This window comes from Gopherus flavomarginatus, chromosome 1, assembly GCF_025201925.1.
Source record: "Gopherus flavomarginatus isolate rGopFla2 chromosome 1, rGopFla2.mat.asm, whole genome shotgun sequence".
Classification (NCBI taxonomy): domain Eukaryota; kingdom Metazoa; phylum Chordata; order Testudines; family Testudinidae; genus Gopherus; species Gopherus flavomarginatus.
This window is the reverse complement of record NC_066617.1, coordinates 162,667,893-162,684,001: the sequence shown is the minus strand read 5'-3', so window position 1 is coordinate 162,684,001 and position 16,109 is coordinate 162,667,893. Positions and strand designations below refer to the sequence as shown.

At 47.2% G+C, this 16,109-nt stretch overlaps 1 protein-coding gene across 1 annotated transcript in view; it reads left to right on the top strand.

The window, feature by feature from the left end:
* Nucleotides 1–15,016, top strand: part of GAP43 (growth associated protein 43) — a 73,859-nt gene extending 58,843 nt beyond the window's left edge. Inside the window, exon 3 of the mRNA XM_050961726.1 lies at nucleotides 14,231–15,016. Coding sequence (XP_050817683.1) covers nucleotides 14,231–14,319 — 89 coding nt within the window. The 3' untranslated portion in view covers nucleotides 14,320–15,016. The remainder of the gene's footprint in view (nucleotides 1–14,230) is intronic.
* Nucleotides 15,017–16,109: the final 1,093 nt, after the last annotated feature.

Genomic DNA, 16,109 nt, shown 5'->3' with positions numbered 1-16,109 from the left:
TGGCAGCTATCAGTGGGTTACAACGCTCCCACTGGTGCTACCGCCTCTTTTTAAAGTCAGCCTTGGCTCTGCTCAGCCAGCCTCTCTCTCACCCACAGCCTGCCTCTTCACCTTTGCACAACTAACACGCAGCTACAAAGCCTCTCGTAGGAGCTGCCGCAGGTAAAAATGCACCTGAGGATCCCACCTGTTTACATAGCTTTCATCACAGCTCCCCTACACTTGCTAGGCCTCGCCAAAACAGTGCCCCTAAAACTGCTGTACCCTCAGCCTTATGAGCTTGTTGGCTAAGATAGACTTGCTTTTACAGCCAATCTCCTTACGCACTTGAGTAATTTCCATGGTAAGCAAGCTGTGGTTTCTTCTGTCTGGGCCTTTCAGTTCCTTATGATATTAAGCCTTCTCTAATTTCTTTACTGCATCTTCTTTCTGGATGACAGGGCTGAAGAAAATTGGACACTTCAGCCACTGATCTGCCTTGACACAAGTTCCCACACACATCTCCCAGAGCATCTTCTAGAGATTGCAAGATCCCCAGAAATAGGGCACAGATATGTTGCACAGAGGGGCACTGCTGCTACATGGGATGGGGACATCTTTTCCAGTCTGCGTGCCAATAGGAGCTTCCTACTACCGTCAAAGGTCACATGCCACATTCCTGCGCATTCAAGCTGTTCACACATCGAAGTATTTCTCAGAAGGAGTAGGATGAGCAGGTTTTACGGTTTGTAGGCTCTTAGGGAAGAGAAAGAGATCAGAAAATAGGTTGTGAATTACCTTTCCTGCAGGTCCCCTGGCTTGGGAGCCAATCAGGTCATGACTTGCCATACCCCCCTGTCCTGGTGCTACTTCTGAAAAAGTGAGCGATTAGCAAGCTTGCCCAGCCTCAGGTTTTGGCCTACGACAGGGCTTTTGTGGAATTTCTCAGGCTCTAAATCCTTCTCCGGACTTTTGGCTCTGCAGCAGCTGTTGCTGTGAAGACCATGGCTAGTAAGTAGAACAGTGAAAGTAACACTGAGGTCAGGATGGAGGGTCTAGTGAGTAAGGTAGTGGACTGACGAGGCATAGGTTTAATTTCTGGTTCTGTCATAAACTTCTTATGTAACCTCGGTCAAGTTACTCAGTGTTATGCCTCGTTCTCCATCTGTTAATGAGGCTAATGGCTCTTGCTCAGACCCCAGGGCTGTTGTTTGGAATAGACCAGAGACATAGGTACTATCTGGGCAGGTCATAATGCAGGCACCACAAAGGTCAGAGTTCATTTTAAGTGTGTGTGTGTGTGTTATATATGTGTATGTTATATAAAACATTCCAGAAAACTATATTAAAATTAAGGTTGCAAAGTTAAGCAGCTGAAAATTAGGAAATGCCAGTATTACAATTGCCTGTGGTACTGTGGAATAACATCCTCAGGGGACTGGCTGGGTCAGGAAAGTGATTAATGGGAGTCTTTACCACTTTAAATCCAGCTCAGAAAGCAGCCTAAAGTTGTTGGCTGCTTTTTTTCACCTAGACGGTGGCTATAGCAGGGGATTGGGAGTTAGATCAGCTTTGTGGATTCTATTCCAGCTTTGCCACTAACACTACGGGTGATCTTGTCAAGTAATTTCTTCTTTCCATTCTTCAATTTCCCCATCTGTAAAATGGGGATAATGATACTTTTCCACCTCACAGAGGTGGCTGTGAGAATTAATGTTTGTAAAATGCTTTGAAATTTTCAAAATGCTGCAGGAGGGAAAATTTCCTCTACCACTCATGCCAAAATCCTCTAATTCAAGATCAGCCTTCATCCGATAAACCTGTTTAAGGATCATCATGCAAATATTTTGGATACAGCACAACATGGCCAGGCCCTCAGGATCTGGAGAACAGGAACACTAGCACCTTCAAAAGATCTCAAACCCTGTGACACTACATCCTCCAAACCCCACTATCACTGCGTTGAGGAAACATCTGTCACAGTTTCGGGCACGATTCCCCCTCCATGGTCCAGCAAGAGCACCCAAGCTAGACTCCTGTCTCCTCAGCCATCACCTCTCTTTGGTGGAGACCTGCCTATCTCTCTTCTGATCAGGGTTTTTTCCAGGCTGCACAGTTCCCTATTTATGCTGTGATGTTCCCAGCAAGCCAGACAGCATAAGTTGGCCTTTGTCTCTGCTGTGCTTTCTCCTCTGAGGCTATGAACAATTGCCCAGCATTTTAAGTTACCACACAACTCTTTCTAAGCAGCACATTTATTCTTAAAGTGAAAGCATTACAGAGAAAACATATTAAAACAATAAAAGAATTTACACACGTGCTAGTAAGCTTACTGGAGATCACCCCAACTCCAGCAAGAACTCTGGTATGTGATCAGTCCTTCACACCCATACAGGGGTTCTTCTGTGATTACAATTTCATAACAGCTTTTGCTCAGAGCAAGAACACACATGAATACGTCAGTATGTCCTTTTAAACTTGGGCTTTTGATCTTCAGATTCCAGGAACTGGTAATCAGCAGACAATGGTTCTCTCCTCAGGGCGTAGCCACAAATGGTTGTGTCCAGAGGTGGAAATTTACATTCACCTTCCTCCAGGTAATTCCTAGGAAACACACTTACCTTTTGTTTATCCCAAAAGTTCCTTCTTGTTTAAAATAATCATTTGAAGCTCAATTCATTCCCAAGTTTTGCATTGGCCATGTCTCCCCCTCCAAGAAGTTAAATCCAGTCCCAGAATAATACATAAACTTTGCATTCAATACAATGGATTCCAAAGATACTTAAACTTAGTTCAATAAAGTTTTTCAAAGATATTGCAGGAAATGACTCAAACTGTCACAACGTGCCCTGAGAACACCATGCACTAGGATAAACTCAAAAACCAGGAAGGAAGCCCACAGGACTCGCCATATGTCAAAAGCTAAGACAGACCCCAGAATGAACCAAGAACAGCAAAGAAGAAGTACAGAACAGTTCTGTTGCCCTCCAGCCTAGGATGCAGAAGACGTTCCAGTCTGGAAACAGAAACATTTGAGTGCACCTATAGGGTCTGTCAGGCAAAGGACAAGAGGAACCTAGGGCTCCTAGTAGGGTTCAGGACTCCAGTTGGAAACTCTTTCAGCTTACTGGAGGAACTTGCAGAGCTGCTGACCAGCAGAGTAGTGGAATCCCCCAGATTCCTTGTCCTCGGTGATCTCATTCTCCACATAGACAAGGCCACTAATACAACTGTATTTGATCTCATGGCCTATGTGGGATTCTGCTAGGCAGCCTCTGGATCCGCACATATTCTGGACATTATCTTCAGCCTAGGAATGGATATTGGAGAGGTCACCAACATACCACTCTCTTGGTCTCATCACTGCCTCCTGCAAGCAAAGATCAGAGCCTTCCCTCCTTTCTGCCAGGACAGTGAGCAACCAAAGCTTGTCCACCTTTTTTCCCCCCTCCCCCCCCCCCAAAAAAAGACTCAGGAACTCCTTTGTTTTTCATCTCACCCTAGGAGAACAAGACACCCAACTACAAGGTCAAGGTGCCAATGAGTTAATACAGCAATACAATCACCTGTTGTCAACTACCACTGGCCACAAGCCATCCACTCCCCCTAACAATGACGTTATGGCCATGGACATAGGTAAAATCTCCATGCTCATACTGATGGATCTCTCTGCAGTTTTGATACAGCATACAACAAGGAATACAGAGGTTATTTTACCTCTATATTTGGCACTGGTATGATCTCTGCTGGAATACTGTGCCCAGTTCTGGTGCCCACAATTGAAGGATATTGATAAATTGGAGAGGGTTCAGAGAAGAGCCACAAGAATGTCTGAAGGATTAAAAAAAGTGCTCCATCTATCTAGCTTAACAAAGAGAGGGTTAATGGGTCACTTGATTACATTTAGCAAGTATCTAAATGAGGAACAAATATTTAATAATGGACTCTTCAATCTAGCAAACAAAGTGACTGGGAGTTGAAGCTAGACAAATTCAGACTGGAAATAAGGCTTCTTATTTTAACAGTGAGAGTAATTAGAACAATTAACCAAGGGTTGTGGTGGATTCTCCATCACTGACAATTTTTAAATCATTTAAAGATTGGATGTTTTTCTAAAAGATCTGCTCTAGGAATTATTTTGGGGAAGTTTTATTGCCTGTGTTCAGAGAGGATAGACTAGGCAATCACAATGGTCCCTTCTGGACTTAGAATCTATTACTCTAGGTACTGCTACAAACAGGGGTAAATGGCCCAGCATTAGAATCACTCCAACAGAACTCAGAATAAAGATGAATAGCTACTTCTCCTCTACAATATCTAGGTGAGTCCACTGGGAGAGATGTGAGATGCCATGGGCTTGGCTGTGAACGACGTGCCAATGCCATTAAGCTGTATCTCTACTGATGCTACTAGAATGTCTACAGGAAATGAGCTACTGGATAAAGACCAGCTGGCTCATGCTGAACCCAGGCAAGACTGAAGAGATGCTGGCTGGAGGGGAAAACACTTTGACGAACTTTTCAATACTTTATCTCTACCTTTCACTGAAGGCACACAGCCCCCATTCGTTGAAGTGGTGTGAAGCCTCTTGGTCTTGTTTGACTCCTCACTAAGTTTGGATGATCAGGTAGCATGAGTATCTCAAAAAGCCTTGGCCCTCTTACAGCTAGCTAGGAAATGTCATCCCTTTTTGTACAAGGACCTGGACACACTGATCCATGCCTTTGTCCCCTCCAGCTGTATTTCTGACTTCTTTGTACCTGAAGCTGAATGTGAAGATGGTGTGCCCTGCACCAGCTGGTTCAGAATGCAGCTGCCTGCCTTCTCCTTGGCTCAGGCCTCAGTGAGCATACCAGGCCTGTGCTCAGGCCCCTCCCCTGGCACCCAGTCATTTTCCAAAGCCACTTTAAGGCCTTGGTCCTAATTTTCAAAGCTTTAATTAATTGATCAAGCCCCAGGTGCATCAAAAATTGAATTCCAATCTATGAGCTACCCCAACAGCTCTTCTCCTTTTGAGAACTGCATTGTCCCAGCGCCCAGAATGAAGCATATGGGAACTGGGACACAGCATCTGGCTATGGAACAGCCTGCAGGAAGCTCACTGGCTGCTCTCCATGCTGCACTTTTTCTATGGATAGGGTCCTTTAGCCTGAACCAGGGCTGCCAGGCTGCCCTCTTGTACAAGCACTATAGTCACCCCCCCACCCCAAAAGAGCAAAGTACTTTATATACACATACCCGCAGAGCATGGCTATGTGGCTGTGTGTGCCACAGGCAAGGGAACCTTTTCGGTGACAATACAGTAAATTGAGCTAATAACCATCCCTTGGCATCTGTAGCCCTTGCCAGGTGATGCACATTTAAAGTACTTTCAGATCTACTGAATGAAGCTCCATGAACCTCCAGTCTGATTCCCTCAGTGAGGTGGTTCAGTATCATTATGCCTGGTCTATGTGGGGTGCAAACTGTACTTGAACCTTGAGCCTTTGTTACCTTGGTCGTGCTCTGTGGGACAAATGCTTCCTCAGTGTGAATGCACTGAAAGCAGCAGTGTTATAGCCAGGTGCCAGTGGCCCACTCTGCAGCTGCACAAGGTTTCTGTTCCTCAATGTATCTTCTTACTTGAAAGATGGTCCCCTACCACTTTCCAAGACAGTGAGCCACCAGGCCTCCCCTTCCAAGTACAATATAAAGCGTCCGTGAAACAAGCCTCATTGCTGATTTTGCTGCCACACGAACTGAGGAAGGTGCTACCTTCCCAGAGGCTGCAGCTGCCTATGGGAAATGGTGTGAGGGGAGACTCCCCATTGACAAGGGAGGCCCTGCTGCCTGTAAAGCCATAATAGGCTCTGTATCCCACTCTCTGGTGGGTTTGAATGGCTCAGTTATGGTACCTGTTCCGGTGTAGAACGCGTTGGTTTGCTGAGGGCGAGCAAACATACTGACACCACAGAGCAGTAGATAGGGGTGGAAAAGCAACCTGCCAGCCATAGCTTAGCCAATGCCCCTCAGCCGTTGGGTGTAGCGCCATATATGTGCATGTGGGAGGGGGGGCGGTGAAGGGAATGACGAGGAGTCAGTTCTTCCCTTTCCCAAGGAAGCAGAGCGTTTGTAAATGTGGTTGTATCAGGGTTAACGCCACACATTCACAAAGAGCATCTCTCCTTCCCCTCCTCCCCTTATTTCTCTGGAGACATGCCCATCAGCCAAAGTTGGACGGTTTCCATGGCAACCAGGCAGCTGGTGTCTAGACACTGTGAGAGATGCCTTGCAATTTAGCTGCAATTCTAGGTCCCCTTAACCCTACTCCCCCGCCCACACACACTCCCACCCTTTTCCTTTCCATTTACTGCACACGTGAATGCCCAATGGTGGAATGGAGTTTCCTTTCCACAGGCTGCAGGGTGTGTGGGGGGAATCCCAAAGCCACCTTCTCCTCAGCTTGATGAAGCAAGAAGGCAGCTGTGGCAACAGAGACAGATCTGACTGTCCTCAGAGGATTTAGCTTGGTCAGAAAATGTGAGGCAGCAGACAATTTGGTCTGCTAGGACCAACAGCATTGCTCCTTTCTTCTCCCTGCCCAGCTCTGGGTCTCGGCTGATAATGGGGCTGAACACAACATGGAGAGGAGTATCAGGATTGGGAGACCCAAACTGGAATGAATACTAGTGATATGTGACTGATTGCTACCTTTCCTGAGGACCTGACCTTCCCCCTCCGCCAGCCCTTTCCTGGGACTCCCTCCCGCAGCATGCTCCATGACCCCCTTACCTGAGAAATCTTCTAAGAGTCCATGCAGGGAGCTGCAATTTTCTACTCCCCCATCCACTTCTCTCTGACGTCTTCTGGGCTATCTGGGCACCACTGCCACCTGCTGCTGCATGTGCCAGGGGATTGAGACCCCCTTCTTGTGTGATCACTAAGAACGCTCTGAGCTCACTGGCTCTGTGATGTCACCAGGATCCGTGAGTGGAGGTGAGCTCACAATTCTCCCGAGGGGAGGCTGAGCTAAGATGGAACTGCAGAGTGCCCTGTGGAGAGCTACCAGCCAGAATAGTGTGAGTAAACAGGTAGATTTACACATCATCAAGAATTATACTTTCATACATCTGTTTATAGGAAAGGAGCCCTCTACACAATGGATAGACACGTCCCCCCAAAAAGCTGTTTTATTGTTCCCTTTCAACTGAGAAGGCACTCTAGGTGTGCTGTGGGCCAGCGACTGATCTGACTGTAGTGAGTGACTCATCAGACAATTGTGAAGACTAGCAGGAGATATTCCCCATGGAGGAGAGCCCCATGATAGACTCTGTTTCCCCTCTCTCCAGTATTCAACAGGCCTGCAACGGTCACTCAGTGAAGCAGACTGGGCCTTCAAAGGGACAGTGGTTTCCATGGAACTCTTAACAGCCTACGAGATGCATGAGGCATTTTAGTGGAGGGAGACTGGGGCAAGGATGCATTTTAGAGAGAGATGGGGAAGGGATAATGGTATCTGCAGTGGCTCTGAGCCTGAAATGGATTCCATTTCAACAGTCTCAGGCTTATAATGCTCTGCCTGGAATCAACTTTTGAGTGGCTGGATAGCTAGCTAGCTAGATCCAAGCTGAGAAGTTCAGCTCTGGATCCAAACATCATCACAGCTTGGAGCGGCTGAGATCCGGGGTTTTGACTGGGACCCATCTCTAAACCAGAGCTTCCAAAGTTCTAAAAAAATATAATTTAAATACAGCTGCCTCTGGTGTGGAACATGGCTGCTGATAGCAGTGCAGTAGACCCTGCACAACAAGAGAGCAGTGAAGGACTCCTGGGTTGGGGGGGAGAGGTAGATCACCACTGTGACTCCCTGGGGCTGGGGCCAGAGCAGAGGTCAAGGTGAATGCAGGCTGGGGTTGGATGTGGAATACTGTAATATAAGGAATGAGACAATAATTTCTGAGCGAGGAGCATGAGCAGTAATTCTGAAAATCATGGAAAAGAGACAAAGGCAAAATCCCTGAGTCAGCTGTATTGAACTAAAAATGTTTGTGTAATTTCTTTTCTCTTGGTGTTGACTGTGACAATTTAAAGATCTGTAAGAGAACAGAAAGGAAAAAGAAAACGAAACCAAAGCCACCAGCCACAAAAATATGATCAGTGGAGAGGTTACTACTACTACGGTCACGTGCTGAGGTCTGCTCAAATTTAATTAATCTTGGCAAGTCAAATGGAGCTGGGCAGGTCCCAAAAGGCAACGTTTACCCAGAAATCCACTCAACCTAATTTCACTAATGTAGGGCAGTGGAGGGACTTGGAGCGAGGCCTGCAAGCTCAGCCATTAGAATGTGGCGTAGGTGAAAGCAGCTGGAAGTGCCACCATCCAATGAAACTGCTGCCTGCCTGCCTAGCTCAGCTTTATAGCAACCGTAGCTGCATATGTTCAAGGCACTCACTTGCCAGTGGGGTTCTCAGACACAGTTCTCACCCTTTCCAGGAAATAAATGGAGCACTGAAAGGCAGGAGATTTTTTTCAAGTTCATTTCAGCAAGGCTCTGTAATTCAGTGCCATGCTTTACACTCCCTCGCACAGTACTTGGAGGGCCTAATCCAGAGAGGTGATGAACACTTACCAATGCCAGCTGAAGTTCATAGGGATGTACATTCTCAGCCCCTCTCAGAATCAGGCCCAAAGTCCACTCCAGGAGGACACAGAAATATACTTCAGCTTCAATCTACTAAACTACCCCATAGTTTAATACTGGTGCAAATGCACCATGTCAATTTAAAGCATCACACAAGGGCTCTGAGGTGGCCCAGTGGGTTTCTGAACCAGGTTTTCTCCTCCAAAATCCAGGATTAAAAAGAGAGTGGTTGCATCTCAGCTGAATCTCGAGTCTGACATTTGTCCCTAACCCAGAATCACCACAGATATGGGAAGAATTCAAAAAGCCAATCCTTCTTTGTCCTTTGGCCTCCCTTGCTTTATTTTTTTGCATATCCCAAATCCCTACAGCTTCATGTCACTGCCCTTCCTGTTTCTTCTCAGTCTCCTGGCGCATCCTATTCCATGTTCTGACATACCCCAGGGCCTCTCCTCTCATTTTCTGGGTGCTGGGGCTCCATTTGTTGTCCATACATAACCAGCCTCCCCTGCTCCAGCTGATGGCCTCTCCTGCCACATTTCTAGCTGTCTGAGCTTCTCCAGCTCCACATATCTTAGACCCAATGGCCTGTTTCCAAATAAACCAATGCCTCTTCCTTGTTCCTACTCTGCCCACAAAAATGGAGAGGCGGGGTCATGGGAGAAGGTCTCACAATGTCAATGCACTGAATCTTAGCATGCCTGGCAGGAGCAGGTGTGGCAGCTTCTGTGGGGGTGGAAAGTTGGCCACCCAAAAGGAGCGGCAGCTGGTGCATTTCAATTTTGAAAAAGGGAAGGAAAATTTTGGCTCAATGGGCCTGATTCTCCCTTGCCTTGCATCTTGTGTCACTATTTATGCCTATACAACGAGAGTACAACGTGGGTGTCAAATGCCACCGCCTGTGTTGCTGACAGGCAAATTACACATCCATGCTGCACCAATGTAAATGACATCCCAAGGTGCAAGGGAGGGGAGAATTAGGCCCAATATCAAGAAAAGCCTTCTGACAAGTGACAGCTAATAGATAACTGCCCCTTCGCATAGGACATTTAAAATTAGACTGGAGAAATCCCTGGTCAGAACACATACCCAGGAACAACCATGCACTAGTGAGAGAAGGGGGAGAGAGAGAGAGGCTATTTTACATACTTTTAGGAGTCAGATCTTCAGCTGGTGTAAATTGGTACTGAAATCAAGGGAGCTACATCAAATTATACCAGCTGAGGTCTTTTCCAACTCTGATGTCTAGGATTCTGTGATGTAGCATTTCTGTGCTTTGAACCTGTTTTGCACACAATTGTATATCCTTGTGCTGTCACCTGTGATCAAACCTCGTTGCTGACCAATAGGTTCTGATTTTTCACTGTCCTCAAATTCAGTGAAACACTGCCACAGCTGTTAAGCAAAAACTCATCCCAGCAGCAGCCAGTGCACATGTGCTCAGAACAATTCCCTTCCCAGATGCTCCCTGCTCAGATCCAAGCAAGAGCGAGGCAGATAACTAAATCTTGCTTGCTAACTTTCTTCATGGAGCAGGTTTCTCATTTATTTATGTGAATTCAGTGCTGGTGAAAGGTGCCTGGGACTGCCCTAGTGACTGAAGCCTTGATTCCCTTGTCCAGCCGAGCTGTGCTTGGTGCAGGGCCTGAGTGGGAGACAAAGGTGGCTTTATGTCACTTTTGTGGCTCCCTGATTCCAGACCCAACCAGGGGCCAGGTGAGTCCCAGTATAAGTTAGAGCAGTCATGAGGCCAGGCTGTCAATGAAGTCCATATGGCTCTGCCTATGACCCTGATACTGGGCAAAGTGAAAGGGGATAGTGTTGAGCCACCACACAAATTCCATGCCACCTGAGGATTCCCCTATGCCAGGAGTATGACCTGGGGTGAGATCTGCCACTTTTCAGCCCCTTTGTCCCATTAGAGCAGGGGTGGGAAAACTATGGCCCACGGGCTGGATCTGGCCTGCCTGCCATTTTAAGCTGGCCCTCGAGCTCCTGCTGGGGAGTAGGGTCTGGGGCTTGCCCAGCTCTGGCGCTCTAGCTGGGGTGCAGGGTCAGGGGGACCGCTCCACGCGGCTCCTGGAAGCTGAGGCATGGCCCCCCTCTGGCCCTTATGTGCTCCAATGGCCCCTTCTAGTGCTCCAGTGGGAGCTGCAAGGGCAGTGCCTGCGGACAGTGCAGCGTGCAGATCCGCCTGGTTGCGCCTCCGCATAGGAGCCGGAGAAGGGACATGCCACTGCTTCCAGGAGCCACTTGAGGTAAGCACTACCCGGAGCCTGCACCCCTGAGCCTCTCTCAGTGCCCCAATCTCCTGCCCCAGCCCTGATCCCCCTCCTGCCATCTGAACCCCTCGGTCTGAGCCCAGAGCACCCTCCTATGCCCCAAACTCATCCTAAGCCCCACCCCAGAGCTCACACTCCCAACCAGAGCCTTCACCGACTTCTGCACCCCAGCCCCAATTATGTGAGCATTCTTGGCCCTTGTGCCAAAAAGTTTGCTCACCCCTGCACTAGAGCAATGCAAAGCGGCTGTAGTGTGGCAGAACATTGTGCACTGAAGCCTTCTGTTTATCCACTGAGCATGAACAGCACAAGGCAGCATTAGTGTGAGCTTCCATGCACTGCTCTGAGCCTGCCAGTACCCCCCATTTAGAACCTGGTATTGCATTTCTCGACCACCCACAACTGTCAATCAAATCCATAGGTGTTTTAAGTGATGCCCCAGGCTTCAGGACCAGGACCTTAATTGCTAAAGTACATAGAGAGGTGTTATGACCTAGCGGACTGAGCATGGGGATTGACACAAATTCTAAAGCAGGCTCTGATACTGTGTAGCCTGGACTAGTCATGTGAACCATTCAGTGCCTCAGTTCCCCCATCTCTGTAAAACTGAGTTAATTTTTACCCACCTAACTGGGGAGTTGATTAAGTCAATGTTGGCACAGCACTATATACATTTTCACTGTACATAATGCCAATACAGAACAAAATTCCAGGGGTAGTTCTTATGTTGTTTGAACTGGTTCACCCACCTCTAGCTTTTTGTGTGTGTGTGTGTGTGTGTGCAAGCATTCATGCTTCACCCACCCATCCTGTGTATGCCTGCCTGTAAGAAAATCTGTAGATGGCTTTGTTTCAGAAGGTTCAGATGAGTCCTTGCAGAGTCTGTGCTGCTAGCAGATAAAACAATCTTGTAGCTAAAACTCACCCCTAGTTGTTAGAACTCCTGGGTTCTATTGTCCTTTCCCACTGTGTGACCATGGGCAAATCACATCTTTTTTTCTGTACTGCCATTTCTCCATCATAAAACCCTCAGCTCGCCGGCACTAGAGATGAGTTGTGGGGTGGGGGAGAGACCCAATCAATGTCAAATTGTTGTAGCTGCAAGAAAGTTTAGTAAAACCATTAAGATCACTTGAACTGTTTGGTATCAGAGGAGTAGCCGTGTTAGTCTGGATCTGTAAAAGCAGCAAAGAATCCTGTGGCACCTTATAGACTAACAGACGTTTTGGAGCATGAGCTTTCGTGGGTGAATACCCGCTTCGTCAGATGCATATGTCCCCCCCCCATTTCCTGATCTCTTCTTAGCTGCTTGAACTGTTTGGGCTCCCCAACCCTGCGTGCGTCCCATTTAAATCAACAGCTTATTTCACTCCCTGTTGATGGTTGTAGTTGTACTAATTCATGCAAGGGAGGCCTCGCAAAACTGTCGGATTTTGTTGCTTAAGAGCAGGTGAAAGCAAACATATATATGCTTCTGCTGGCTGGAAGTCTGCAGCCCCAGGGACAAGGGCAGGGTTACTGGGCCACGGTGCTGCACAACAGATTTTTTGGGGGGAACTATTACAGTAGGAGTTCAGTGTGACACCTGGTTTGGGGGTCCAAGCAGCGTCAGTTCAATAAAAGCACTTAATTGGCTCAGGAGGCAGGGGGTTTGCACACATTTTAAAGGCTCTCCTTGGGGACATAGGGTTAGGGTTGGTATATAAAGAGCTAGGTTAAGGGGTCTTGGCTGTTTGCCAAGGTTGGTAGTACATGCATGTCTGCCATCTGATGGCACTGAAAAGCTTCGCAAAATTGAGTTGGTCTCAGTTCAATTCCTTTGACTATCCACGTGCCAAGAGGCAGCCTCACTGATGTTCGGCAAGGAGTCCTAGTCCAGTGCAAGAAGTGAATGGGCTACATATGACCAAACTCCCTTTAACAGGATGGTCACTGCATTTCAGTGCTGAGGCACATCAGTGGGGGCAAGGGAGGGAGAGGAGAGGGTTTGCTCTGCCACTGCCCTTTCTGTGCTGCTCGCATTGCTGAACCAAGCACTTTAGCTTGCAGTGGTGTCAATTCACTACCTTTCACCAGCACTACACTAATATGACTGTTTTTAAAGAAACATAACCAACCCTGTATACACAGAGGGACAGTCCTGCAGTCAGTCATTATGACAAGTGAGTCCTGGAATCTTCTATCCGTGTGCTTGCTATTTATGGTCCTGATTCTCCACTCCGTTGTGTCTTGTATAGTCAGTTACCGTTGTGCAAAGCAGACCAGATTCTCCAGTGCATTACGGCAGCTTTGCGTCACAAACCACAAAAGTGAAAAGTTGGCTTTATAGCCCCAACAATCCCCTAGGCTCAGACAAGATGTGTGGGTGTCAGGGATGCTTCAGCAACAGTTCACTCAGGCCCCCTTACCACAGGAGAATGGTCTGGATGACCCAAAAGCAGGTCCATTCCAACTTAAATCATTCCACTTCCACCTACTTTGTCTCCCTCCAATGTCCCCCCCCTATTTCCTGATCTCTTGTCTAATACATGTCTAGAATGTCACTGTTTAAAGTATTTCACTTTAACATTTCATGTTAACTGAGGGCAGGTGATAGTTGTCTGATGGCCTCTACTCACAGCTCAGGCAGATGTATCCTTACAAGATGTCAGGAACCTCAGGAGGTCATCTAGTCCAACCCCCTGCTCAAAGCAAGACCAATCCCCAGACAAATTTTTTCCCCAGATCCCTAAATAGCCCCCTCAAGAATTAAACTCACAAGCTTGGGTTTAGCAGGCCAATGCTCAAACCACTGAGCTATCCCTCCCCCCAAACTAGTGCATCAGACAAGGTTTGAACTCACAACCTCAGCATCACTCTCAACAACACTGCTTTATAAGTACTGTGCACTAACCCGTTACACCCCTAGAGCTGGCCTGAAGGATGGATTAGAGAATAAGAACCCTTCTATAACTTCTTGTAGCATTTAATAGAAAATTAGCTCCCTGCTATAGACGTCTGTACTTTAAAAAAAAATCTATAGATATAGGTTCCTATTTGCTATTCAGTTCTATAGGGTTCTAGAATAATTTCTGCAGAACTCTGTCATGTGTATAGAGAACCTTGGTCTCATCCCTATCAAAGTCTATATGACTTTTCCGTATGGCTAAGTAACCATTCAAACACTTAGGATCTGGACAATATAAATTCATTTCACACAGTCACCCACACACGTGCCAGATAAGAACTGTCACATTTTGGCCCATTTGGGAACAAGGAGCTGGAGTCATTCAGGCCTCCTGCAACAAGTGTGTGAAAAGTACACTGTAGCTCAGGCAACTAACCCTCACCTCTCTCTTGCCCCACTAGATGCTGTAGAAGAAACCAAACCTACTGAAAGTGCCCAGCAGGAAGAGGTGAAAGAAGATGAGAACAAGGCTGACCAAGAAAATGCCTGAACATTAAGAAATGACTCCCTATTGCCCCTCCCTTCCCCTTTCCTGTATCCTTCTTCCTGTACCCACCCCCAGTCTTGATTCCCACCTCTTGCTCGCCCCTGTGGGCCTGTCCGTCCCTCCTGCATCCTACTTAAACCCTTTTTCTCTCTGTGTGGCAAACATTTAAAGAAAAAAAAGCAAAAAAAAAAAAAAAAAAAAAAGCAGGAAAAATCCCAGTCGACCAGTGTGGCTTAAACATTTCTTTGTTTCTTGGTGTTGTTATGGCGAGTTGTTTGGTAATGATGATGATCCAATCATTTTGGGAAAATTCTTGCACTGTATCAGAGTTCTTTGATCTGGCGCGTGCGTGTGTTTGTCTGCCCGCCGCGAGCGCTCTCTCTCTCTCTTCCCCCTCCCCTCCCTCTCTGTTCCAAGTGTGTGTGCAATGTTCCGTTCATCTGAGGAGTCCAGACTTACCAAGTGAGTTAAAAATGAAAAAAAAAAAAACACATTTTTCTTTTTCTTCCTTTTTCAATGTGATGGAATGAACTAAAGAGAACAAAAAAAAAACCAAACAAACGAAGGAAAATTAATCCCCCCACTCCCCGTTTGTTTTAAAAAATAAAGCAAAATGTGCCAATTAGCGTCACGCGTGGCTCCAGGCTCCTTTTTCAAACTGAACGACGATGATAATAATAAATAAGAATAATGATCATGATACCAGTGTCTTGTGTTTATATAGCGCTGTCCGTCCTGATGGAGCATGTCGGGAGATTCTTGCTTTGGACAACATGTTGGGTGGAGCATCTTCTGCTCCAGCCAACACAACACAGCAGGACAGTGGTGATGCCATCAGAACTACTGAGGGAATTTCAGGGAGACAGGCTGGCATTAGGTTGCATTTTGGCCTGGGCATCAGGGTTAATGTGCTGACTCCTGCATAAAACACACCAAAAAAACCCAACCTACTGTGGGACCCTTAGGGTTTGATCATGACAGTCACTCAACACCGCATGGTGAAGACTCTAGGGTAGCTCAGGCATGGCCACGTGTGGCCTCGAGCCTCTAAGCTGTGACCCTTAATGGTGACTGCATTAAGAAGAAAATCTGTGTTTGATTAGGAATTGACAAGGTGCTCCCTCAGCAGGCCCTGTGCCACTAAAAGGCGGTGTTGCCTTACAGCTCCTCATCCCCAAAGGAGCAGGTCTGGGGGTGAGCGAGCAGCGCTCCTTGGCTGCTCTCCCTTCCTGGTGCAACAGCTCCCCTGCTGCATTGTAGAGGAGCAGGGGGGAGAGTAGCTCCAGCTGCACCATGGTCTTATTCACTGCTGGGCCCCAGGGAGAGCAGCATCAGAGCTCACATAGCTCTGCCTGAGCCCAGGGCAGTAGTTCCAGTATTTATTAGGGCCTCTTGACTTTTCAGAAATAATATGTTTGGAGGACTAGGTTGGACACCACTCAGAGAGACAGGCTGTTTGTGACCATGTGGCTAGGGCTAGAACTGGTGAAATAGCAGTACTGAGAAGGGGAATGGCATCCTAGTTTTCAAATAAAGGGCTGAACTTTTTTAGCCCCAGCTCTAATCAGGGACTAGGTTTATAGTCTCATCTCCAGCTGCACAGTGCATCCTAGCATCCAGCTAGGGCAGTGGGTCTCAAACTTTTTTACTGGCGACCCCTTTCACATAACAAGCCTCTGAGTGTGACATCCCCCCCCCAATAAATTAAATACACTTTTTAATATATTTGTCATGGAGTCCCCGGGTGATGCTCTGGAACTGCTCCCCACAAAGCCAGTCAGGACCTTGGGGAG